At 46.9% G+C, this 27,052-nt stretch overlaps 1 protein-coding gene across 1 annotated transcript in view; it reads right to left on the bottom strand.

Annotated features, from left to right (window-relative positions):
• The window catches only part of LOC139273885 (lutropin-choriogonadotropic hormone receptor-like), a 122,154-nt gene extending 95,990 nt beyond the window's left edge, over positions 1-26,164 (bottom strand). Inside the window, exons 1-2 of the mRNA XM_070890960.1 lie at positions 26,027-26,164; positions 23,253-23,354 (exon numbers count right to left, since the gene is read on the bottom strand). Of these exons, the coding sequence (XP_070747061.1) occupies positions 23,253-23,354; positions 26,027-26,164 (240 nt within the window). The remainder of the gene's footprint in view (positions 1-23,252; positions 23,355-26,026) is intronic.
• Between the last annotated feature and the right edge of the window lie 888 nt (positions 26,165-27,052).

Below are 27,052 nucleotides of genomic sequence, written 5' to 3'. Positions count from 1 at the left end.
ATGCCTCCCACTGCTCTGACACTGACTGACCTTCAAGTAGCTGTTTCCAGTCCACTATGGCCAAATCACCTCTAGCTTAGCAAAGTTGGCTTTTCCCCAATTTAGAACTTTTATTCCTGGTATATCCTTGTCCTTTTCCATAACTACCTTAAATCTAACTGAATTTTGGTCACTAGCACCTAAATGCTCTCCCACTGTTACCCCTGCCACCTGCTCAGCTTCATTCCCTAAAACTAAATCGAGAACCGCCCCCTCCTGTGTTGGACTTACTACATACTGGCTAAAAAAATTCTCTTGAATGAATTTTAGGAATTCCACACCCTCTATATCCTTCACATTAATTTTGTCCCAGTTAATATTATGATAGTTGAAATCCCCTATTATTACTGCCCTATAGTTTTTGCACTTCTCAGAAATTTGCCTACATGTTTACTCTTCTATCTCCCTCTCACACTTGTTTGGAGTCTATAGTACCCCAGCAATGTGATCGCCCCTTTTTTGTTTTTCAGTTCGACCCATATGGCCACATTTGATGATCCCTCTAACATATCATCCCTCATCACAGCTGTAATAGTTTCTTGAATCAATACCATGAAACCCCTCCCTTTTTACCCCCCTCTCTATTCCGTCTGAAGATCCTGTAATCAAGAATGTTGAGCTGCCATACCTGCCTCTCTTTTAGACATGTCTCTGTAATAGTGATAATATCATACTCCCGTCTACCTGTGCTCTCAGCTCATCTGCCTGATTCACTATACACCTTGCATTGGCCATCCTAGACTGGGTGATGTGTAATGAGAAGGGACTAATTAGCAATCTTGTTGTGCGAGGCCTCTTGGGGAAGAGTGACCATAATATGGTAGAATTCTTTATTAAGATGGAGAGTGACACAGTTAATTCGGAAACTAGGATCCTGAACTTAAGGAAAGGTAACTTCGATGGTATGAGGCATGAATTGGCTAGAATAGGCTGGCAAAGGATACTTAATGGGTTGACGGGAAAGCAATGACAGGATCAGTCCAAGTCAGCATGGATTTATGAAAGGGAAATCATGCTTGACGAATCTTCTGGATTTTTCTGAGGATGTAACTAGTAGAGTGGACAAGGGAGAACCAGTGGATGTAGTGTATTTGGACTTTCAAAACGCTTTTGACTAGGTCCGCACAAGAGATTGGTGTGCAAAATCAAAGCACATGGTATTGGGGGTAATGTACTGACGTGGATAGAGAACTGGTTGGCAGACAGGAAGCAGAGAGTCGGGATAAACGGGTCCTTTTCAGAATGGCAGGCAGTGACTAGTGGAGTGCCGCAGGGCTCAGTGCTGGGACCCCAGCTCTTTACAATGTACATTAATGATTTAGATGAAGGAATTGAGTGTAATATCTCCAAGTTTGCAGATGACACTAAACTGGGTGGCAGTGTGAGCTGTGAGGAGGATGGTAAGAGGCTGTATGGCGACTTGGACAGGTTAGGTGAGTGGGCAAATGCATGGCAGATGCAGTATAATGTGGATAAATGTGAGGTTATCCATTTTGGGGGAAAAAACACGAAGGCAGAATATTATCTGAATGGCGGCAGATTAGGAAAAGGGGAGGTGCAACAAGACCAGGGTGCCATGGTTCATCAGTCATTGAAAGTTGCCATGCAGGTACAGCAGGCGGTGAAGAAGGCAAATGGTATGTTGGCCTTCATAGCGAGGGGATTTGAGTATCGGAGCAGAGAGGTCTTACTGCAGTTGTACAGGGCCTTGGTGAGGCCTGACCTGGAATATTGTGTTCAGTTTTGGTCTCCTAATCTGAGGAAGGACGTTCTTGCTATTGAGGGAGTGCAGCGAAGGTTCACCAGACTGATTCCAGGGATGACTGGACTGACATATGAGGAGAGACTGGGTCAACTGGGCCTTTATTCATTGGAGTTTAGAAGGATGAGAGAGGATCTCATAGAAACGTATAAGATTCTGACGGGACTGGACAGGTTAGATGCAGGAAGAATGTTCCTGATGTTGAGGAAGTCCAGAACCGGGGATATAGTCTTAGGATAAGGGGTAGGCCATTTAGGACTGAGATGAGGAGACACTTCTTCACTCAGAGAGTTGTTAACCTGTGGAATTCCCTGCCGCAGAGAGTTGTTGATGCCAGTTCATTGGATATATTCAAGAGGGATTTAGATATGGCCCTTACGGCTAAAAACATCAAGGGGTATGGAGAGAAAGCAGGAAAGGGGTACTGAGGGAATGATCAGCCATGATCTTATTGAATGGCGGTGCAGGCTTGAAGGGCCAAATGGTCTACTCTTGCACCTATTTTCTATGTTTCTATGTAAGTAGATACCATTTAGTACAACCAGACCTCCTTGTTGACTACTTTCTAGCCGTTGTTTCCTCTGTTCTTCAAATTCACTTTATACACTTTTGTTTTCCAATTTCAGCTTTACTCCCGTCCCTACTGAATCGATTCTCAAGTTACCATCCCCCTGCCAAGCTAGTTTAAACCCTCCCCCCACCCCATGAGGAGATTGGTCCCGACTCTGTTGAGGTGCAACCCGCCCCGGCTTGTACAGGTCCAACCTCCCCCAGAAGCGATCCCAATGCCTCAGGAATCTAAAGCCCTTCCTCCTACATGTATCCATTTGCTCTATCCTCCTGTTTCTGTGCTCACTAGCTCATGGCACCGGGAGTAATCCGGAGATTATTACCTTTGAGGTTCTACTTTTTAATCTCTCTCCTTGCTCCCTAAACTCTGCCTGCAGGACCTCATCCCTCTTTCTACCTATGTACAGTGATGGAGTGTAATGGCTTTTGTTTCATGTAGGTCATGGAAAATGAATTTTCTCTCAGACCCGCCGCCCCCCACGCGCACACACTACACACACACACTTGGGAATCCAGCAATGTGATGAAGTTGGTCAGCACATTTTTTACTAATTCTTCGGCTGTGGGCATTGCTGGCAAGGCCAGCATTTATTAGCCCAACACGGATTTCCCTGAAAAGGTGCTGGTTGGCCACCTTCTTGAAAAGCTGAAGTTGAATACAATTGAGTGGTTTGCTTGGCCACTTCAGCAGACCGTTTCGAATCAATCACATTGCTGAGGGACTGGAGACACATATAGGCCAGACTGGGTAAGGATGGCAGGTTTCCTTCCCTAAAGGACATGAGTGAACCAACTGTTTTTACAACAATGTAACGCCTCTGTTTAAAAAAGGGGGCAGACAAAAGGCAGGTAACTATAGGCCGGTTAGTTTAACATCTGCAGTGGGGAAAATGCTTGAAACTATCATTAAGGAAGAAATATGGGGACATCTAGATAGGAATAGTGCAATCAAGCAGACACAGCGTGGATTCATGAAGGGGAAATCATGTGTAACTAATTTACTGGAATTCTTTGAGGATATAACGAGCATGGTGGATAGAGGTGTACTGATGGATGTGGTGTATTTAGATTTTCAAAAGGCATTCGATAAGGTGCCACACAAAAGGTTACTGCAGAAGATAGAGGTACGCGGAGTCAGTGGAAATGTATTAGCATGGATCGAGAATTGGCTGGCTAACAGAAAGCAGAGAGTCGGGATAAATGGGTCCTTTTCGGGTTGGAAATCGGTGGTAAGTGGTGTGCCACAGGGATCGGTGCTGGGACCACAACTGTTTACAATATACATAGATGACCTGGAAGAGGGGACAGAGTGTAGTGTAACAAAATTTGCAGATGACACGAAGATTAGTGGGAAAGCGGGTTGTGTAGAGGACACAGAGAGGCTGCAAAGAGATTTAAATAGGTTAAGCGAATGGGCTAAGGTTTGGCAGATGGAATACAATGTCGGAAAGTATGAGGTCATCCACCTTGGGGAAAAAAAACAGTAAAAGGGAATATTATTTGAATGGGGAGAAATTACAACATGCTGCGGTGCAGAGGGACCTGGGAGTCCTTGTGCATGAAACTCTAATCCCAAAAAGTTAGTTTGCAGGTGCAGCAGGTAATCAGGAAGGCGAATGGAATGTTGGCCTTCATTGCGAGAGGGATGGAGTACAAAAGCAGGGAGGTCCTTCTGCAACTGTATAGGGTATTGGTGAGGCCGCACCTGGAGTACTGCGTGCAGTTTTGGTCACCTTACTTAAGGAATGATATACTAGCTTTGGAGGGGGTACAGAGACGATTCACTAGGCTGATTCCGGAGATGAGGGGGTTACCTTATGATGATAGATTGAGTAGACTGGGTCTTTACTTGTTGGAGTTCAGAAGGATGAGGGGTGATCTTATAGAAACATTTAAAATCATGAAAGGGATAGACAAGATAGAGGCAGAGAGGTTGTTTCCACTGGTCGGGGAGACTAGAACTAGGGGGCACAGCCTCAAAATACGGGGGAGCCAATTTAAAACCGAGTTGAGAAGGAATTTCTTCTCCCAGAGGGTTGTGAATCTGTGGAATTCTCTGCCCAAGGAAGCAGTTGAGGCTAGCTCATTGAATGTATTCAAATCACAGATAGATAGATTTTTAACCAATAAGGGAATTAAGGGTTATGGGGAGCGGGTGGGTAAGTGGAGCTGAGTCCACGGCCAGATCAGCCATGATCTTGTTGAATGGCGGAGCAGGCTCGAGGGGCTAGATGGCCTACTCCTGTTCCTAATTCTTATGTTCTTATGTTCAATCCTACAGCTCCATGCTAAAATTTACTGATACCAGCTTTTTAATACTTAATTCCCAAACTTCTACGGTGGAATTTGAACTTGTGTTCACATGATTATGTCCAGGTCTCGGGATTACTAATCTAGTAACATCCAGTAATCCATAACACCCTTGCTATGCTCCTAATTCCTGTTCAGTTGAAAAAGTAGTAAAGAAGTTGGACTAGCTGTCCTGAGAGATAACAGCATCGTGCAGCTGTGTTCCTGGATGTCTTGGTCCTCATCGTGCTTTTTACCAACATTACCATCTTCCTCCTTTAGTGCCACCTATTGCTATCGAGAATCTGCAGGAAAGGAGGGTGGAAGCTATGAATGAGTGAGCATCACCCTCTTTTAGATTAAGGAGAAAGAGAAGGGAGTGGAAGATTGCAGCTGCATGGCGCCTCACAGGGATTCCAGGGCGATAACGAGATGCTCCGTCAATAATCTGGTACCAGCAAGATGCTGCCAACCTAGCAATCTCACACACTAAGAGCTGTGACCCCAATCCCCACAAGCTGAATGGCCTTCTCGAAGTGGTTGAGATATTTATGGTTGGGAATGCCTCCTTCCAGTTGGCCAGCTGTGGTGGGCGTTATGTGACAACTTGTTTTGCACAACGATTGATTAAATATGGTTAAGGCTAGTAGTTGACGACTTTATTCCAGTTGGCATGGAGGCTTCCAGGGGTATAGAAACATGGAAATTTACAATGCAGAAGGAGGCCATTCTGGCCCATCGTATCTGTGCAGGCTGACAAAGAGCTGCACGGCCCTTGGTCAGCAGCCCTAAAGGATACATATAAACCTATGAACAATGACGGAAAGGCAAAGAGCACCCAGCACAACCAGTCCGCTTCACACAACTGCGCCACCCCTTATACTGAAACATTCTACACTCCACCGCAACCGGAGCCATGTGATCTCCCAGGAGAGGCAAAAACCAGCTAAAAGCCCAGGCCAATTTAGGGAGAAAAAATCTGAGAAAATTCCTCTCCGACCCATCCAGGCGATCGAAACTACTCCAGGAGATCACCCATGGCCGTATTCGATTCCCCGCAGTACTTACCATTATATCTGCGACGTTCAACAAAAGGTCATCCAGTCTAAACCCAATTACCAGCTCTAGGTCTATAACCCTGCAGGTGACTGCACTTTAAGTGCCCATTCAAACATCTCTTAAAAGTGGTGAATGTTTCTTCATCCACCACTCTTCCAGGCAGCGAGTTCCAGATCCCCACAACCCTCTGAATAAAGAAGCATGCCTCAAATCCCCTCTAAACCTTCCACCAACCACCTTAATACTATGCCCCCTCGTAATAGACCCCTCCACCAATGGAAATCGGCCCTTACTATCCACTATGACCAGACCCCTAAATATTTTGTACACCTCAATGAGGTCTCCTCTCAACCTCCTCTGTTCCAAACCCAGCCTATCCAATCTGTCCTCATAACTAAGATTCTCCATTCAAGGCAGCATCCTAGTAAATCTCCTCTGCACCCTCTCTAGTGCAATCACGTCCTTCCTATAATACGGCGACCAGAACTGCACGCAGTACTCCAGCTGTGGTCTAACCAAAGTATTATACAATTTAAGCATAACCTCCCTGCTCTTATATTCTATGCCTCAGCCAATAAAGGCAAGTATTCTGTATGCCTTCTTAACCACCTTATCCACCGGGCCTGCTACTTTCAGGGATCTGTGGACAAGCACTCCAAGGTCCCTTTGTTCATCTACACTATTAAGTGGCCTACTGCTTAATGTGTATACCCTTTCATTATTAGCCCTCCCAAAGTGCATCACCTCACACTTCTCTGAATTAAATTCCATTTGCCACTGCTCTGCCCACCTGACCAGTAGATTGATATCCTCCTGCAGCCCATGACTTTCCTCTTCATTATCAACCACACAGCCAATTTTAGTGTCGTCTGCAAAGTTCTTAATCATATGTGACTGCTAAAAGTGTATGGCTAGAAATTCGCCAACTTTGCAACCGTTATTTTGGCGATATGTCACCATATTTGGCGAAAAACCAGTCGGCAGGGAATTCCGGTGACGTTTTGCGGCGGCGGTTTTCAAATACTGCTGGAGACCCGAAATAGTGTTTGCCAAAAGTTTGGCTATTTGCACAGCTGTATTTTGCGCGGCAAATACCGATATGTAAAAAGCTGCGTTGCAGCCCTTAGAGCAGCGATAAATATGAAGACTGGCAAAAAAGATACGTTTTATGAATTTTTTTTCCCAATTTATTTTTAGGTGTTTTTCCGCCTTCCCAAGGCCCATCTCGTAGCGGTATCGGCCTCGGAGTAAGTTTGGTGAGGATCGCGGTTTGTGTCACGAACCTTCGTGCAATGCCAATTTTCACCGCTAGGCAAATTAAAGCTTGAATTTCCAGCCAGATAGCGAAGCGATAACAGTAATTTTGGTGAAAAAATACCGTTATCGCTGAGAACCAAATCTCTAGCCCCTTCAAGGAGTTTTAAGGTTGCTCATGCAAGTAATTGCTGCGAGGGGAGCTGCGTAACCACAATGCAAGATGCCGTGTTGGACTCCTGCCCTTAACCAGAAAACATTATGAAGGGTTAGTTGTGGAAGTGTTGCTTTAAGAGTGTGCAGATTCCCAGAGTGCACAGAGGAAAAGTGTATTACATTGCTTACCCTACTCAGGATGTGGAACTTCTTGTGGCACACAGGTGCTCCCAAAGGATTGTGGGATCCCTTGAGACTCCAAGGGATAAGCCCTCTGGTGGTTATACATGGTATTTACAGGTTTACATACATAACAACACTCCCCCCCCCCCCCCCGCCCACCAAAGTCAATAGTGTAACTATTTGCAATGTGAGTCGATCTGGGGCCTTTCTTTCCCTGGTTGATCGTCTCGGTGCAAATGCTGGTTTTGGTGAGTCATTTGTTGGGCCCTCGCTGGGCTGCTGCACAGCTGGCCTTGCTGGGCTACTGGGGGTGTTGAGTCCTGCTGGGCTGCTGCGGGTGATGGGTTCTGCTTCGTGGTCAACCGCGGTGTCGGTTGCCACTTATGTGTTGGAGGGTCGAAAAAGGTAGAGTCCATTGTGGGTTGTTCTGGATAGTCCGTAAATCTGAGTTTGGTTTGGTCCAAGGGTTTTCTGCAGGTGAGTCCATTTGATAGTTTGACCACAAACACCCTACTCCCCTCTTTAGCCAAAACAGTGCCAGGAAGCCACTTTGTCCATAGTTCAACACAATTTTGCATGACATATTTGTGCGATCATGGTATGTATTCTGTTGAAGCCGCCTGCTCTCTACCTGTTCGTGTAGATCAGGGTGGACTAACGAGAGCCTTGTCTTAAGTGCCCTTTTGATGAGCAGTTCAGCGGGAGGAACCCCAGTGAGTGAGTGTGGTCTTGTGCGGTAACTAAACAGGACTCAGGATAAGCGAGTCTGCAGTGAGCCTTCAGTCACCTTTTTCAAGCTCTGCTTGATTGTTTGAACTGCTCGTTCTGCCTGACCGTTGGACGCTGGTTTAAACGGGGCAGATGTGATAAGTTTGATCCCATTGCGGGTCATGAACTCCTTGAACTCGGCACTGGTAAAGCACGGCCCATTGTCACTTACAAGGACATCAGGCAGGCCGTGCATGGCAAACATGGCCCGTAGGCTTTCAATGCTGGTAGCGGACGTGCTTGCCGACATTATCACACATTCAATCCATTTGGAATATGCATCTACAACCACTAAGAACATTTTTCCCAAGAATGGGCCTGCAAAGTGGACATGGACCCTAGACCACGGTTTGGAGGGCCAGGACCATAAACTTAGCAGCGTCTCCCTGGGTGCATTGCTTAATTGGGAACATGTATTACATTTGTGCACATATGACTCTAAGTCTGCATCGATACCGGGCCACCACACGTGGGATCTGGCTATCGCTTTCATCATTACAATGCCTGGCTGGGTGCTGGCCGATCACTAATGAAGGTGTCCCTGCCCTTTTTTGGCACCACTACCCGATTACCCCATAGGAAGCAGTCTGTCTGTATAGACATTTAATCTTTGCGCCACTGGTACGGCTTTATTTCTTCCTGTATCTCTAACGGGACACTCGACCAACTCCCGTGGAACGCACAGTTTTTTTTACTAAGGACAGTAATGGGTACTGGCTCGTCCAGGTTCTAATCTGTCGGGCAGTAACAGGTGATTGCTCACTCTCGAATGCTTCCATTACCATAACTAAATCTGCGGGCTGTGCCATCTCCACCCCGGTGGTGGGCAATGGCAGCCTACTGAGAGCATCGGCAGAGTTTTCTGTGACTGGCCTGTGGCGGATGACGTAGTTGTATGTGGACAACGTGAGCGCCCATCTCTGGATACGGGCCGTGCATTCGTTTTTATCCCCTTACTTTCAGAAAAGAGGGATATAAGTGGCTTATGGTCAGACTCCAATTCAAATTTGAGCCCGAACAGATATTGATGCATTTTCTTTACCCCGTAAACACACGTTAACACTTCTTTTTTGATCATAGGCAGACTTCTGGATGCATAAGCAACCGGTTGCAATTTCCCAAATTCATTAGCTTGTTGCAATACACACACGACCCCGTACGACGACGCATCACATGCTAGTACCAAACGCTTACATGGATCGTACAACACAAGCAATTTTTTTGAACATAACAGCTTCCTAGCTTTCTCAAAGGCATTTTCTTGGCTTTTACCCTATACCCATTCATCTCTTTTACGCAGTAAAGAGTGCAAGGGTTCTAACAATGTGCTAAGACCAGGTAAGAAGTTACCAAAATAGTTCAGGAGTCCTAGAAACGACCGCAGCTCTGTCACCTTCTGTGGTCTTAGTGCGTGCTTGATTGCCTCCGTCTTTGAATCGGTGGACCTGATGCCATCCGCCGCAATTCTTCTCCCCAGGAACTCCACTTCAGGCACCAGGAAAACGCTCGCCTGAGCCCCACACGATTAAGTCGACTAAGAACCTCCTCCAGGTTCTGCAGGTGCTCGACGGTGTCCCGACCTGTAACCAAGATGTCGTCCTGGAAGACTACGGTGCGCGGGACCGACTTCAGCAAGCTTTCCATGTTCCTCTGGAATAACGCCGCAGCTGATCAAATCCCAAACGGGCATCTGTTGTAAATGAAGAGACCTTTGTGCGTGTTGATGCAGGTGAGGCCTTTCGATGATTCCTCCAGCTCCTGCCGAGGTCAAGTCCAACTTCGTGAACGTTTTCCCCCCCGCTTGCGTCAAAAATAGGTCGTCTGCCTTTGGTAACGGGTATTGATCCTGCAGTGAGAAACGTTTGATAGTTACTTTGTAATCACCACAGATTCTGATGGTGCTGTCTCCCTTGAAGACTGGAACAATTGGACTGGCCCACTCATTGAATTCGATCGATGAAATGATGCTCTCTTGTTGCAGCCTGTCCAGCTCGATTTCCACCCTCTCTCTCATCATTTAAGGTACCGCTCTCGCCTTGTGATGGATGGGTCGCGCCCCCGGAATCAAATGGATCTGCACTTTTGCTCCTTGGAACTTCCCAATGCCTGGTTTGAACAGCGAGGGGAACTTGCTTAGGACCTGGGCAAATGAGGTGTCATCGACGGACGAAAGCGCTCGGACGTCATCCCAGTTCCAGCGTATCTTTCCCAGCCAGCTCTTGCCGAACAGCGTGGGACCATCGCCCGGTACCACCTAGAGTGGTAACTCGTGCACCGCTCCATGGTAGCACTGTCGATTGCGGGAATCAGTTCCTTTGTGTACATTCTTAGTTTAGTACAAATCGGAGTCAGAACTGGCCTTGAAGCCTGGCTGCACCACAATTTATCAAAAGTCTTTTTGCTCATTATGGACTGGCTTGCGCCCGTGTCCAGCTCCACAGACACCGGGAGTCCATTTAATTCAATCTTCAGCATTATCGAGGGACACTTTGTGGTAAATGTGTGCACCCCATATATCTCTGCCTCCTCGGTCTGAGGCTCTGGTTCATCGTGATCCACCGAGGATCTGACCTCCTCTGCAACATGGTGGTTTGCAGGATTAACAGAGGTTGCAGCTCGCCTGCACATACGTTAGAGGTGTCCCACTGTTCCACAGCCCTTGCAAACATATCCTTTGAAGCGGCATGAATGGAAACGATGATCACCCCCGCAGCGCCAACAAGATGTGAATGGCCTTGTATCCACCACCCTTGGTGGTGGACTCGGAGTCATCTGCGGATGTGCAGCTGCAGGTATGTAAGTCCTGCCCTGTACATTTCGATTCGAAAACAACGTTACTTTGTTCACAGTACTTGCAGCAGCACTAGTGTGCTGAGAAATTTGTTTGGTATTGTCACTGGCGGCGATAAACGCCTGGGCTATCGCTGTGGCTTTACTCAAGGTTGGGGTCTCTACAGCAAAAAGTTTGCGAAGTATTACTTCATGGCCAATGCCAAGTACAAAGAAGTCCCTGAGCATGTGCTCCAAGTGTCCTTCAAATTCGCAATGTCCTGCAAGGCACCTTAGCTCGGCAATGTAGCTCGCCACTTCCTGGCCTTCAGACCTCTTGTACGTGTAGAACCGATACCTCGCCATCAGAACGCTTTCCTTCGGGTTTAGATACTCCTGGACCAGTGTGCACAACTCATCGTTTGACTTGTCTGTTGGTTTCACTGGAGCGAGCAGGTTTTTCATGAGGCCATACGTTGGTGCCCCGCAAACGGTGAGGAGGATCGCCCTTTGTTTGGCAGCGTTCGCTTCTCCTTCCAGCTCGTTGGCCATGAAGTATTGGTCGAGTCACTCCACGAAGGTTTCCCAATCATCTCCCTCCGAAAATTTCTCCAGGATGCCCACGGTTCTCTGCATTATTGCGGTGGGGTTCGTCATCTGTATCTCGTCGCCAGTTGTTATATCTTGAATAAAGAGTCAGACTAGATACTGCAAGCTCAAAGTAAGGTGTGACTATAGTCCTATATTACAGATCTCAGGGTGCCTCTCCAGCCTGTGAGGCCTCCTTATATACAGGTGCTCCCAAGGGATTGTGGGATCCCTTGGGACTCCAGGAGATAAGCCCTCTGGTGGTTAGACATGGTATTTACAGGTTTACATGCATAACACCCAGAACTAACTGAGCTCTAATATCCAGAGGCGATTATCTCAGTAGAGCTCATAACAGGCATAAAGTTGACAAAGCAGGTGCTCCGTCTACCCATGTGTGTCAGTGTAAAGCCTGGGCCTCAATAGCATGCCTCCAATGAGCTACTGGCGTTAAAACAGACGTCCTGCTGCAGCCTGCTGATTCCAGGAGGCTGGGAAAATCATTTGGGCCTGTGGGGAAGGGATCTGGGGGGTGGGAGTTGTAAAGAAAAGGAAGAGATCTCAGGAGAACCCCTTGAATTGGCCAACAGCATGTTGGAGACTTTTCTTGCCCAGAGGGCAATACCTGCTCCTCCAAGGCCAACCAAAAATGATTGAAATCTACCTGGGCAGCCTCTGGCGGTCCCTTTAAGGACCACTGGTTAGGTTGCTCAGCACCTGCGACTTGCTGGAGTGTGCACGGCCTTTGCTCCACCCATTTGTACCTGAAAAGTGTGATCGGGGTCTTACCATGGGTGTACACCCCCTTTTTGCATATTTAAATACCATGCGGGCCCGTATCAGGCAGCTGGACTACAAGATCGCCTGGAAACTGCATCTGACAGCCCTTGGGTCTTCGTGGGGTGGGTGAGGTGCTCCCGCCTCCTGAATTCTCAATTGCTGATTTTACTCATTTTTCTGACAAGAAACAAGCAGCCAGTACAGTTCAGTTGGCCACTCATCTTGGGCTGCGCTTGAGCACCTAGCAGCTGACTTAAGACCACGATTGGCAGAGATCTAAGAGCAGAATGCTTGCATATAATGGGGTGTGGGAAAGTTAGACCAAAGAAAAGAAGAAAAATTAATCTACTGAAAGGTAGAAACCATAATCCCCCACCCAATACATTTATCTTCACATCTAAAGATGATAACACATGAAGACTGTAGTATGTTTCCATTGGTGTTGGTAACCCGCTCACCTATGTGGCCATTCTTCAGGCATGAGCTTTGACAACCTGTGTTGGCAGGCTAATTTATCATGGGAGCTGATATGTCCTTACTATACAGTATAAATACACACGAGGCCCATACTTGAGAGAAGGTCACTCTGTGACCAGTTACATTTATCACCTGGACCTCAAGTGATGAAGGTGGGTGGAGCTTCCCCTTTTATACCTGAAAGTCCAGGTTAGGAGTGTCTCCCACAAGTTCACCCCCTTGTGGTCAGTGTTCTCAAGGTGTACAACTTAGGTCAGCTTATACATGGGTTACAACGATAGTTGAATACATGACATCACCTCCCCCCCAAAGTCTTATTGGGATCACAGGTTAAGTCTCTCTGGTGGTTTACGCTCCCTTGTAGAGCGCCTGAGTTGGGGCTCCGGTTGTTGGGCGCTGGCCTGAGTGTCTGCTGTTTGCGGTGCCTCAGGCCTGTCCGGACTGCCTACAGTGACTGGGCTCTCCTCCACTTGGTTCCGGTGTTCGGTCACCTGTGGTGGAGTAAACTCTACATTGTGTTCTTCCTCTGCTTCTTCTACGGAGTTGCTGAACCTCCTTTTAGTTTGATCCACGTGTTTGCGGCAGATTTGTCCATTGGTAAGTTTAACTACCAAAACCCTATTCCCCTCTTTGGCAATCACAGTGCCTGCAAGCCATTTGGGCCCTGCAGCGTAATTAAGGACAAAAACAGGATCATTGACATCAATACATCGCGCCTTCGCATTCCTGTCATGGTAGTCACATTGTGACTGACGCCTGCTCTCAACAATTTCTTTCATAGTGGGATGTATAAGGGATAACCTGGTTTTGAGCGTCCTTTTCATTAGCAGCTCTGCGGGTGGTACCCCTGTGAGCGAGTGTGGTCGGGATCTATTGGCCAACAGGAGGCGTGATAAGCGGCTTTGTAGGGAACCCCCTTGGATTCTGAGCATCCCCCGTTTGATTATCTGCACTGCTCGTTCCGCCTGGCCGTTAGAGGCCAGCTTGAACGGTGCCGTTCTGACATGGTTGATTCCATTGCCTGCCATGAAGTCCTGGAATTCAGTGCTTGTGAAGCACAGGCCATTGTCGCTGACCAAGACATCCGGTAAACTATGGGCGCCGAACATTGCCCGTAGACTTTCTACCGTGGCAGAGGATGTGCTTGAATTTAAAATGGAATACTCAATCCATTTGGAGTTGGCGTCTACTACAACCAAAAACATTTTTCCCATGAAAGGGCCTGCATAGTCCACATGGATGCGTGACCATGGCTTGGCGGGCCAGGACCAGGGGCTAAGGGGGGCTTCCCTGGGTGCATTGCCCAGCTGAGCACACGTGTTGCACTTGCGAACACAAAGTTCCAGGTCTGCATCTATCCCTGGCCACCAAACGTGTGACCTGGCAATTGCCTTCATCATGACAATGCCCGGGTGCTCATTGTGATGTGCTCTGATAAACACCTCTCTGCCCCTCTGGGGCATGACTACTTGGTTTCCCCACAGTAGGCAGTCGGCCTGAATCAAGAGTTCATCCTTGCGCCTATGAAAGGGTTTAAATTCCTCAGGGCATGCCCCATACGTGGCTGCCCAGTCCCCATTCAGGACACATTTCTTAAGTAAAGATAGTAGCGGGTCTTTGTTTGTCCAGACTTTAATCTGATGGGCTGTCACAGGTGAGCCTTCGCTTTCGAAAGCTTCAACAGCCATGATCATCTCAGCATCATGCTCAGTTGCCCCCTCAGTGGTGGCTAGTGGGAGCCTACTGAGTGCATCGGCGCAGTTTTCAGTGCCCGGTCTGTGCCAAATTGTGTAGTCATAGGTGGCTAACGTGAGTGCCCACCTCTGTATGCAGGCCGATGCATTCGCATTTATGGCCTTGCTGTCGGCCAAAAGAGACGTTAGGGGTTTGTGATCTGTCTCCAGCTCAAATTTCCTGCCAAACAGGTATTGGTGCATTTCTTTTACTGCATATACACATGCAAGCGCTTCCTTTTCTACCATCCCGTAGCCCCTGACAGACTTCTGGAGGCATAAGCTACCAGCTGTAACTGACCCTTGGCATTAACATATTGCAACACACACCCGACCCCATAGGACGACGCATCGCACGTTAACACAAGTTTCTTACACGGGTCATATAACGTTAACAGTTTGTTGGGGCATAACAAATTGCGTGCTCTATCAAAAGCCCTTTCCTGGCTGTCCCCTCAGACCCAATCGCGACCCAATTTGCGTCGGAGCACGTGTAGCGGCTCTAACAGCATGCTCAATTTGGGAAGAACGTTATCAAAATAGTTCAGGAGCGCCAGGAACGAACGCAGCTCCGTCGTGTTACGGGCTCTCTGGATCGCTTCCGTTTTGGACACAATAGGTCTGATCCCGTCTGCTGCTACCCTTCTCCCCAGGAATTATACCTCTGGAGCTAGGAAGATGCACTTCGCCTTTTTCAGTCGCAGCCCTACCCAGTCCAGTCTGCGTAGCACCTCCTCCAGGTTGTGGAGGTGTTCTTCAGTATCGCGACCCGTGATGAGGATGTTGTCTTGAGAAACCATCGTCCTTGGAATCGACTTGAGGAGACTTTCCATATTTCGCTGAAAGATCATGGCGACCGAACGAATCACGAACGGACATCTGTTATACTCAAACAACTCCTTGTGTGTCGTGATGGTGGTCAGTTTCTTCGACTCACTCGCCAGCTCCTGGGTCATGTAAGCTGAGGTCAGGTCGAATTTTGAAAAAAGTTTGCCACCGGATAGCGTCGCAAAGAGGTCCTCCGCTCTCAGTTGTGGGTACTGGTCTTGGAGTGACACCCGATTGATGGTGGCCTTGTAATCGCCACATATCCTGACCGACCCATCCGCCTTGAGCACCGGCATGATCGGGCTCGCCCAGTCACTGAATTCGACTGGCGAGATGATGCCTTCCCTCAGCAGGCGATCCAATTCGCATTCTAACTTTTCCCGCATCACGCACGGCACCGCTCTGGCCTTGTGGTGTACTGGCCTGGCGTCTGGGTTTGTGTGAATCACTACCTTGGCCCCCATGAAAGTGCCGATGCCGGGTTGAAATAATGAGTCAAATTTGTCCAGGACCTGTGAGCATAATACTCGCTCCACAAAAGAAATTGCATTGACATCGCCCCATTTCCAGTTCATGACAGCAAGCCAACTCTTCCCCAGTAGTGCGGGACCGTTCCCCGGGACAATCCAGAGTGGCAACCTCTTCTCCGAATCTTTGTGGGTCACGACTACCGTGGCGCTGCCTAGCACCGGAATGATCTCCTTTGTATATGTCCGTAGCTGTGCGTCAATCGGCAATAATTTTGGCCTCCTAACCTTGGACACCCACAACCTTTCGAACTGTTTGATACTCATCAGGGACTGGCTGGCCCCCGTGTCTAGCTCCATTAATACTGGGATGCCACTGAGGAGCACTTTCATCATTATCGATGGCGTCCTGGTATATGAACTGTATATGTGCTCCACATGAACTAGCTGAACTTCAGCTTCCAGCGATTTCCCCCAGTATTCATTTGGCCTCGTAGGGCTTACATCGGGCCCGTCCTCCTCGTACATCAACCTGGCTGCAGGCTTCCTGCACATACGCGCCAAGTGACCGCTGACGTTGCAGTTTCTGCAGGTATATTGCTGATACCTGCAAGCTCTGGCTGGGTGTATGCCTTTACACCTCCAGCATGAGCTGAAGGCCCCGTTGTTGGAAACAAAAGGTCCATTACCAGTCGATCGTCTCTGACTGTCTCTGTAACTGTCCTTTAGCGCACCATTAACAGGTGTTGATGGCCCCATTACTGGCGTATTGTCCACTGCGATGGCATGAATCGCCATTCAGCTAGCCATTGTCTCTGTTGAATTCTCCCTTTGGGTTCGACTACATGCTGGGGCATGTCCAATTGCCATTGTCTGCCTAGAGAGCTGTGTGCTGCATTAACAATGTTGACTCCCTGGTTGTTTGCCGCATTTGAGCCAAGATTTTTGTCAAACATCATTCTGGTCTCTTCCTCCCCTGAGATAAATGTCTGGGCTATCAGAGCCGCCGCTTCCAAGGTCGTGTCTTTGGTCTCAATCAGTTTCCTGAAAACCCCAGCGTGCCCGATGCCCTCAATAAAAAAGTCTCGCAGCATCTCCGCTCTGCATGCATCTGTCGCCGGAGATCTGCCACGAAGTCTGGAACGCTTTGCCCTTCTCGCCGCCGGTGCGTGTAAAACCGGTGTCTCGCCATGTGCATGCTGCTCGCCGGTTTAAGGTGTTCCCCAATCAACTTACTGAGCTCTTCGAATGTCTTGTCCGCCGGCTTCTCTGGCTCTAGAAGGTCCTTCATCAGGGAGTACATTCTGGATCCACAAACCGTCAGGAGATGAGCCCTGCGTTTGTCGGACGAATCCTGTCCCAACCATTCCTTAGTGACAAAACTTTGCTGTAGTCTCTCAATAAAGTCGTCCCAATCATCACCAACACAGTACCTCTCTTCTGTGCTGCTAGTGGCCATGCTCGCGTGGTTTAAATCCCAGTTTCTCGTCGCCAATGATATGTCCTTACTATACAGTATAAATGCACATGAGGCCCATACTTGAGAGAAGGTCACTCTGTGACCAGTTACCTTTATTACCAAGACCTCAAGTGATGAAGGTGGGTGCAGCTTCTCTTTTTATACCTGAAAGTCCAGGTTAGGAGTGTCTCCCACAAGTTCACCCCCTTGTGGTCAGTGTTCTCAAGGTGTACAACTTAGGTCAGCTTATACATGGGTTAAAATGATAGTTGAATACATGACAGGAGCACCACAACCAAATTTGTTGCTGACAACCATGCACATGCACTTCCCAGCAGGACGGCACCGCCATTATCGCCCCGAAAACATGCTGCAGTTACGACACACCAGCTGCACTGCCATCTCTATCAATATTATTTTATTTATATAATTAGTTACAGTATTTATAATTTGTAGTTTCAATTAGTTAATTTAATTTAAGTTATTAATTCAAAACAGTTATAGTAGTTAATACTCTCCCAGTTCTGAATTTAATCCACTTACCTAACTGAGAGAGCAAAAGAGCTGTAATACTCACCAACCAATCAACTACCTGCTGTCCTGTGACGTCACTCCTGATTTTCTGTTTTTTTTAAACTTGCTGTTTAGCTCTCCTTTATGCTGCCGCTTCCCCCACTCGGTTCCGCCTGTGCTCTGGGCCTTCTCCTCTCAGGTCTCCTTAATTGCTGACGCTCCCACGCTCTAGCATAGGTCCCTCTATTCTATCTATCTATCTCAACCTTGAATATACTCAACAGCCCTTCGGGGTAGAGAATTTCAAAGATTCACAACCCTCAGTGTAGAAATTCCTCCTTATCTCAGTCTTAAATGGTCGACCCCTTATCCAGAGACTATGTCCCTTAGTTCTTGACTCTCCAGCCTAGGAAAACAACCTCTCAACATCTACCCTGTCAATCCCCTTCACAATCTCGTATGTTTCAATGAGATCACCTCTCATTCTTCTAAACTCCAGAGAGTATAGGCCCAACCTACTCATTCCCTCCTCACAGGACAATCCTCTCAATCTAGTGAATCTTTGTTGCACCACCTCAAAGGGAAGTATGTCCTTCCACAGATAAGGAGACCAAAACTGTGCACAGTACTCCAGGAGTGGTTTCACCAAAGCCCTGTACAATTGTAGTAAGACTTACATACTCTTGTACTCTAAACACTTTGCAATAAAGGCCAACATGCCATTTACCTTCCCAATTGCTTGTTGTACCTGCATGCTAGCTTTCTGTGTTTCCTGTACGAGGACACCTAAATCTCTCTGAACTAACATTTAATTATTTCTCACCAATTACAAAATACTCTGTTTTTCTATTCTTCCTACCAAAGACAATAATCTCACATTTCCCCACATTATACTCTATCTGACACCTTATTGCTCACTCACTTAACCTGGGTATATGCCTTTGTAGGTTCTTTGCATCCTCCTCACAGCTTATTTTTCCACCTAGTTTTGTATCGTCAGCAAATTTGGATACATTGAACTCGGTCCCTTCATCCAAGTCATTAATATAGATTGTAAATAGCTGACGCCCCAGTACTGATACTTGCGGCACTAGTTACAGCCTGCCAACTGGAAAATGACGTTTATCCCTACTCTCTGTTTTCTGTCCATTAAGTAATCCTAATATATTACTCGCAACCCCATGAGCTCTTATCTTGCATAACAACCTTTTATGTAGCACCTTATGGAATGTCTTTTGGAAATCCAAATATACTACATCCACTGGTTTCCCCTTTATCTACCCTGCTAGTTACATCCTCAAAAATCTCTAATAAATTTGTTAAACATGATTTTCCTGTCATAAAGCCATGTCGACTCTGCCTAATCATAGTATAATTTTCTAAGTGCCCCGTTACCACTTCCTTAATAATAGATTCCAACATTTCCCGCTGACTGATGTCAGGGTAACTGGCCTGTAGTTCCCTGTTTTCTCTCTGCCTCATTTCTTGAATAACAGGGTTACATTTGCTACCTTCCAAACCACTGGGACTGTTCTAGAATCTAGGGAATTTTGGAAGATCACAACCAATGCAGCCACCCCTTTTAGAAACCTAGGATGTAGGCCATCAGGTCCAGGGGATTTGTCAGCTTTTAGTCGCATTAGTTTCTGAAATACTTTTTCTCTACTCATATTAATTACTAGCAAGAAATATACAAACAGACAGTATGAGCTTCTACAGATATTTAAAAAGCAAGTGAGTTAATAAAGTAAAGGTTGGTCCCTTAGAGGATGAGACTGGGGAATTAAAAATGGGAAATGGGGAAATGGAGACTTTGAACAAATATTTTGTATCGGTCTTCACGGTAGTAGACACTAAAAACATCCCGATAATTGATAATCAAGGAGTTATTGGGGGGCGGGGGCAGGGGGGGAGAACCTAAAACAATCACTGTCATTAGAGATAAAGTACTCGGCAAACTAATGGGACTAAAGATGGACAAGTCCCCTGGACCTGATGGCCTGCGTCCTAGGGTCTTAAAAGAAGTGGCTGCAGAGATAGTGGATACATTGGTTGTAATCTACCAAAATTCCCTGGATTCTGGAGAGGTCCCAGAGGACTGGAAAACTGCAAATGTAACGCCCCTATTTAAGAAAGGAGGGAGACAGAAAGCAGGAAACTATAGACCAGTTAGCCTAATATCTGTCACTAGGAAAATGCTGGAGTCCATCATTAAGAAAGTATTGGCAGGACATTTAGAAAATCATAACTCAGTCAAGTAGAGCGAGCATGGTTTTATGAAAGGGAAATAATGTTTGACAAATTTGCTGAAGTTCTTTGAGGATGTAATGAGCAGAGTGGATAAAGGGGAACCAGTAGATGTGGTGTGTTTGGATTTCCAGAAAGCATTCGATAATAAAAGGTTACTGCACAAAATAAGAGCTCACAGGGTTGGGGGTAATATATTAGCATGGATAGAGGATTGCTTAACTAATAGAAAACAGAGAGTTGGGATAAATGGGTCATTTTCAGGTTGGCAAACTGTAACTAGTGGGGTGCCACAGGGATCAGTGCTAGGGCCTCAACTATTTACAATTTATATTAATGACTTGGATGAAGGGACTGAGTGTACCATAGCCAAATTTGCGGATGATACAAAGATTTGTGGGAAAGCAAGTTGTCAGGAGGACGCAAAGAATTTACAAAGGGATATAGATAGGCTCAGTGATTGGGCAAAAATTTGGCAGATGGACTATAATGTGGGAAAATGTGAGGTTATCCACTTTTGGCAGGAAAAATAAAAAAGCAAATTATTATTTAAATGGGGAGAGATTACAAAATGCTGCATTACAGAGGGATCTGGGGGTTCTTGTACATGAAACTCAAAAGTTTAGCATGCAGGTACAGCAAGTAATCAGTAAGGCAAGGGAGATGGAGTATAAAAGTAGGGAAGTCCTGCTCCAACTGAACAGTGTGTTGGTAAGACCACACCTGGAGTACTTGTTTTGGTCCCCTTATTTAAGGAAGGATATACTTGCATTGGAGGCAGTTCAGAGAAGTTCACGAGGTTGATTCCTGAGATGAAGCGGTCGTCATATGAAGAAAGGTTGAGCAGGTTGGGCCTATACTCATTGGAGTTTAGAAGAATGAGAGGTGATCTTATTGAAACATATAAGATTCTGAGGGGACTTGACAGGGTAGATGTAGAGAGGATGTTTTCCCTCATGGGGGAGTCTTGAACTAGGGGGCATAGTTTCAGAATAAGGAGTCGCCCATTTAGAACAGAAATGAGGAGCAATTTCTTCTCTCAGAGGGTCATGAATCTTTGGAATTCTCTACCTCAGGGAGCTGTGGAGGCTGGGTCTTTGAATATATTTAAGGTAGAGATAGACAGATTTTTGAATGATAAGGAAGTCAAGGGTTATGGGGAGCGGGCAGGGAAGTGGAGTTGATTAAATCAAAATCAATAAGAAAGAATCAGATCAGCCATGATATTGAATGGCGGAGCAGGCTCAAGGGGCCAAATGGCCTACTCCTGCTCCTATTTCTTATATTCTTAAGTTCCTCACTCTTATTAGCCCCTTGGTTCCCACTATTTTCAGTATGCTTTTTGTGTCTTCTACTGTGAAGACAGATTATTTGTTAAAAATCTCTGCCATTTCTTTATTCTCCATTATAATCTTTCCTGTCTCAGCCTCTAAGGGACCAATGCTTACTTTTGCTGCTCTCTTCCTTTTTACATAGTTCATACAATCATGGGACTCAACTTTCCCGGGTCATTTGCGCCGTATTTATTTTTTCAAAGTTTCCCCCGCGACCTGAGTTAGTTACGATCTTTCTAGGTGAGTTTTTTTTTAAAACGTTCCTTCATGTCTGCGCCGGTTTTCATAATTTTTCGCAGTTTGGCCAAAAAATTTTCCTCCTTGGTCAGTGTATCTGGCCACTCCCGAAAAACCTTCTGGTGAGTTAGCAGATAGCAGCGAACATTGAAAAATCTGCACTGAAAGACGCCATTGTTTTTAAATCGGATTTTGGAGCGAGTCAAGAACACTCTCAAAATCAATAATAAAGTTCAACTTTTTTTACCTGTCAACGTAGTAAATGGAAGTTTTTTTGATTTCAGAAGTTTTCATTTTTTTTCTTACATGCCACCACTGAACGTCTTGAAGCAGGGCTGGCAAGACCGTAGCTTTGGCCGGCAGAATCGGCCCCACGCCCGGACACAGGGACTTGGGGCTCGGCTGGAAAACAAGCTGAGGGGGTTGCCAACCGATTGGAATGCTTATGCACTGAGCCCAGGTAGTGAGGTGCCGATCGTAAGGCTTCTGAAGACTGCGATGAGTTTGGGGGAGGAGAGTGGGGGAGGTGGGCGGGGGGGGTGGGGGGGGGGAAAGAGGGAGTTGCCGACCGATTGGAATGCTTCTGCACTGAGCCCGGGGAGGGAGGTGCTGATCGGAAGGCTTCTGAAGACTGCAATGAGTTTGGGGGGGGGGGGGAGAGAAGGGGAGAAGTCACAAGACTGCAATTAGTTGGGGGGGGGGAGGGGGAGGAGAAAAGAGAGAAGTTTTAATAATCGAACAAATAATAGAAATGATTCAGTTTTAATGTAAAATATATTTTATTCAAAAGTTTAACTAACAGTTTGTACTTAACTTAAATAAAATTATTCTTGTATTGAACTTTAAAGTTTTCAGTTACGATCACTTACAAACTTTAAGATCACTTACGAATAAACGTGTAAATTTACATTACTTACAAAAACTTTTAATTTGAGAACAGTTACAACAGTAACAGTAATAATAACAACAACAGCAGCAAAGAAAGGCTGCACCCATCTCTCCTCCACCTTATTTTAAGACCGCCCGCCGCGCATGTTCTTGGTGACTCCACCACCCTGTCCACAGGGGGGGTGGCGCAGTGTTTCTGGGGTGGGTACCAAGCTTATTCTTTATAAGATCTCGGGTAGTGCGCACCTGTTGAGGGCGGGGCGGGGGGGGGGGGGGGGTGGTGTGCGGCAGGCGGTAATGTGGAGGGCCCAGGTGGCAATGTGGAGGGCTCGGCTTGGGGCTCTTCAGAGGCTGGTCTGGGGATTGGAGTGCGAGTGGCAGTTGATTCTGTCAATGGGTGCGGGGTCTTGACGTGTTCCCTTATTACAGCAGCTAACTCCAACATGCCGTCCCTCATGTTGAGCAAAGCCCGGACATCGTTCCCATTTCTCGTGTCCAGGAGTGATCGGGTTATGTCAAGGCTCTCCGCACTCAATGACATCATGTGAACCACATCTGTTACATCCTGCACCTCAGGAGAGCGCGGTCGAGCTCTCCTTCCCCTCCTCCCGACGGGTGTGCATCGCTGCACCCCGCCACTGGGACCCGCAGCCTGGGACGGTGGGGCCCTGAGTGTGCCTCGCTGCACTCCACCACTGGGACCCACAGCCTCGGACAGTCAGAAAACATCGAATGTCCCACCAGCAGTCAAACCACTTGTCATGGAAGAGGCTGTCACTGCAATGATCGGCACCTCCTCCAAAGTCAGTAAAACAGTGGGGGCTTCATCCAACTTCATCCCCTCCCCCTCACCCCCATGTTCTTGGTCTGGAGGGTTGGATTCGAAGATGTTATCTTGTTCAGTCTGGTCCTCGTCTGAATTTTCTTCTGCATCATCAGGGCCGGCTTCAAATTCTGCAAAATATAACAGAACACAGATAAATGGTTCGTAGCAGAGGAGGGGGCAGGGTGGGTGGCATGAGTAGGCTCACACAGCGCAGGCAGCAGGCTGACCTGAAGGACCACAATGAATGAAAGCACATTGCATCAACCAAAGCGTAGCTGACGGAGACATCGCCAGGAACCAAAGCATAGCTAGCCCGCGCAATACTTAACATTTAGCAAAGTCAGGCTGTGGAATTTGCAGGACTTACCCTCTCCCTTGAGTGTGGGCCCAGCTTATGCAGTGATGGGTCCTTTTCTCCAGGCAGGGCCCATCAAAACAGCAACCCTCTCTTCCAATGGTGTCAATGGCTGCAGATTTGCCGGGCCTCCTCCTGTTCGGGTTCTTTCTCGTTTGTTCCTCTGCAAAGATGAAAACATAACTTTTAGAGAGGGTGTCTTTCTGCTGGGTGGGAGATACAGATGGACACATTTACAATTGCAATTGCATTGAATAATTGAAAATATTACTTACACTAACTACTTGACCAAGGTCCTGCCACTTCTTTTTACACAGGCCTCCAGATCTCGGGGTGGTCACCATTGCACAGTGATCTTCTGCAAGTTAGTTCCACCATTTCTTCATTTCTCTGGGTGGAACTTTTATGTGACCTCTGCAGGTGTCCAGCTCCTGCCATCTGTTCTCAATCACAGTAACTAGTGCATCCACTTCACCCTGCAAGAAATTCTTGGTCCTTGCACCATGTTGCATCTTGTATTGCTGCAGCTATGATTTTTCCAATGCTCTCACACAGCACTCCTTCTCACACACACAACTGGCTCTTTAAAAATGGCCGATTATCAACCCGGAGCTGTACTGAGCATGCGCATCCATTGCAACAAAGTCAAAAACGTCATTTTTTTTCTGCACATGCGCAGAAGGTGCGGCATCATTTTTTCGGCGCAGACAGCAAGCTCCACCCACCAAGGCGACTGGACACGTTCCGCGGCATTAAATTTGAATTACAGATCGGGAAAACTTTGGCAAAATATTTCCGGCGCATTTCTGGCCTAGAAAACGGGCGTAACTCTGGCAATACACCAGAAAACAGACTTGGGCAAAATCGAGCCCATCAAATGGTTACTGCACGGAAGAAGGCCATTCGGACCATCGAGCTTGTGCCGGCTCTCTGCAAGAGCACCGCAGCTAGTCCCACGCACCCGCCCTTTCCCCGTAGTTCTGCAAATTTTTATCTTTCAGATACTTATCCAACTCCCTTTTGAAAGCAGTGATTGAGTCTGCCTCCATCACCCTTTCAGGCAGTGTATTCCAGATCCTAACTACTCGTGTAAAAAAGTTTTTTCTTATGTCGCCTTTGGTTCTTTTGCCAATCATCTTAAATCTGTCCTCTGGTTCTCGACCCTTCCGCCAATGGGAGCAGTTTTTCTCGATCTACTCTGTCCAGACCCCTCATGATTTTGAACACCTCTATCAAATCTCCTCTGCTCTATGGAGAATAACTCCAGTCTTCTCCAGTCTAACCACGTAACTGAAGTCCCTCATCCCTGGAATCATTCTCGTAAATCTTTTCTGCACTGCTCCAAGGCCTTCACATCCTTCCTAAAGTGCGGTGCCCAGAATTAGACACAATATTCCAGTTAAGGCCGAACCAGTGTTTTATACAGGTTCATCATAATTTCCAAGCCTTTGTACTCTATACTATTCTTGAAGCCCAGGATCCCGTTAGCTTTTTTAACCGCTTTCTCAACCTGCCCTGCCACCTTCAACGATTTGTGCATGTATACCCCTAGGTCTCTCTTCTGTTCATGCACCCCTTTAGGATTGTACCCTTTAGTTTATATTTCCTCTCCTCATTCTTTCTACCAAAATATATCACTTCATTTTTCTGCATTAAATTTCATGTGCCACGTGTCCGCCCATTTCACCAGCCTGTTTATGTCCTCTTGGAGACGATCATGATCCTCCTGACTGTTCACTATACTTCAAAGTCTTGTTTCATCTGCAAATTTTGAAATTGTGCCCTGTACACCCACATCCAAGTCATTAATATATATCAAGAAAAGCAGTGGTCCTAGTACCGACCCCTGGGGAACACCACTGCATACCTTCCTCGAGTCCAAAAAAAATAACCGTTCACTACTACTCTCTGTTTCCTGTCACTTAGCCAATTTCTTACCAATTCTGCCACTGACCCTATGATTCCATCGGCTTCAACCTTGCTGGCAAGCCTATTATGTGGCACTTCGTCGAACACCTTTTGGAAATCCATGTACACCACGTCAACCGCATTGCCCTCATCAACCCTCTCTGTTACTAATCAAAAAGCTCAATCAAGTTAGTTAAACACGATTTGCCTTTAACAAATCTGTGCTGGCTTTCCTTAATGAATCCACACTTGTCCAAATGACTGTTAATTTTGTCCCTGATTATTGTTTATAAAAGCTTCCCCACTACCGAGGTTAAGTTGATTGGCCTATAGTTGCTGGGTTTATCTTTACACACTTTTTGAACAATGGTGTAACATTTGCAATTCTCCAGTCTTCTGACACCACTCCCGTTTCTAAGGAGGACTGGAAGATTATACCTCCCCAATTTCTTCCTTCACTTCCCTCAGCGTCCTAGGATGCATTCCATCCTGTCCTGGTGACTTATCTGCTTTAAGTACAGCCAAGCTTTCTAGTACCTCGTCTTTCTCAATTCTTATCCCATCCAGTATCTCCTCTACCTCCTCCTTTACTATGTATATGGCAACATCTTCTTTCTGGGTGAAGACAGGTGCAAAAGACTCATTTAGTACCTCAGCCATAACCTTAGCCTCCATGCGTAGCTTTTTGGTCCTTAATCAGTTCCACCCCTCCTCTTACTACCAGTTTACTATTTATATGCCTATAGAAGACTTTTGCATTACCTGTTATGTTAGCTGCGATTCTATTCTCAAACCCTCTCTTTGCCCCTCTTATTTCCTTTTTCACTTCTCCTCTGAACTTTCCAAATATAGCCTGATTCTCAGGTATATTTTCGACCTGACATCTGTCATACACGCTCTTTTTCTGCTTCATTTCTTTCGTCATCCAGGGAGCTCTGACTTTAGTTGCCCTACCTTTCCCCGCAGTGGGAATGTATCTCGATTGAATTCAAACTAGTTCCTCTTTAAAGGCAGCCCATTGTTTTGCTACAGTTTTGCCTGCCAATCTTTAATTCCAATTTACCCAGGCCAGATCCGTTCTCACCCACTGAAATCAGCCTTCCTCCAATTATGTATTTTTACTCTAGATTGCTTCCTCTCCTTTTCCATAGCTAATCTAAGCCTGATGATACTATGATCAATGTGGTGAGGCCTACAAGAGGCCCAACGTCGGAGAGGAGGCCCAGCAAGGAGTCGGGAGGCGGAGCGGCAGCATGGTGAGGCCAACAAGAGGCCCAACGTCAGAGAGGAGGCCCAGCAGGGAGTCGGGAGGTGGAGCGGCAGTGTGGTGAGGCCTACAAGTGGCCCAACCTCGGAGAGGAGGCCCAGCAGGGAGTCGGGAGGTGGAGCGGCAGTGTAGTGAGGCCTACAAGTGGCCCAACGTCGGAGAGGAGGCCCAGCAGGGAGTCGGGAGGTGGAGCGGCAGTGTAGTGAGGCCTACAAGTGGCCCAACGTCGGAGAGGAGGCCCAGCAGGGAGTCGGGAGGTGGAGCGGCAGTGTAGTGAGGCCTACAAGTGGCGTGCT

Source organism: Pristiophorus japonicus, chromosome 9 (assembly GCF_044704955.1).
Source record: "Pristiophorus japonicus isolate sPriJap1 chromosome 9, sPriJap1.hap1, whole genome shotgun sequence".
Classification (NCBI taxonomy): Eukaryota; Metazoa; Chordata; class Chondrichthyes; family Pristiophoridae; genus Pristiophorus; species Pristiophorus japonicus.
Note: the sequence above shows the minus strand (reverse complement) of the source record. Positions and strands in the feature narration are given on the sequence as shown.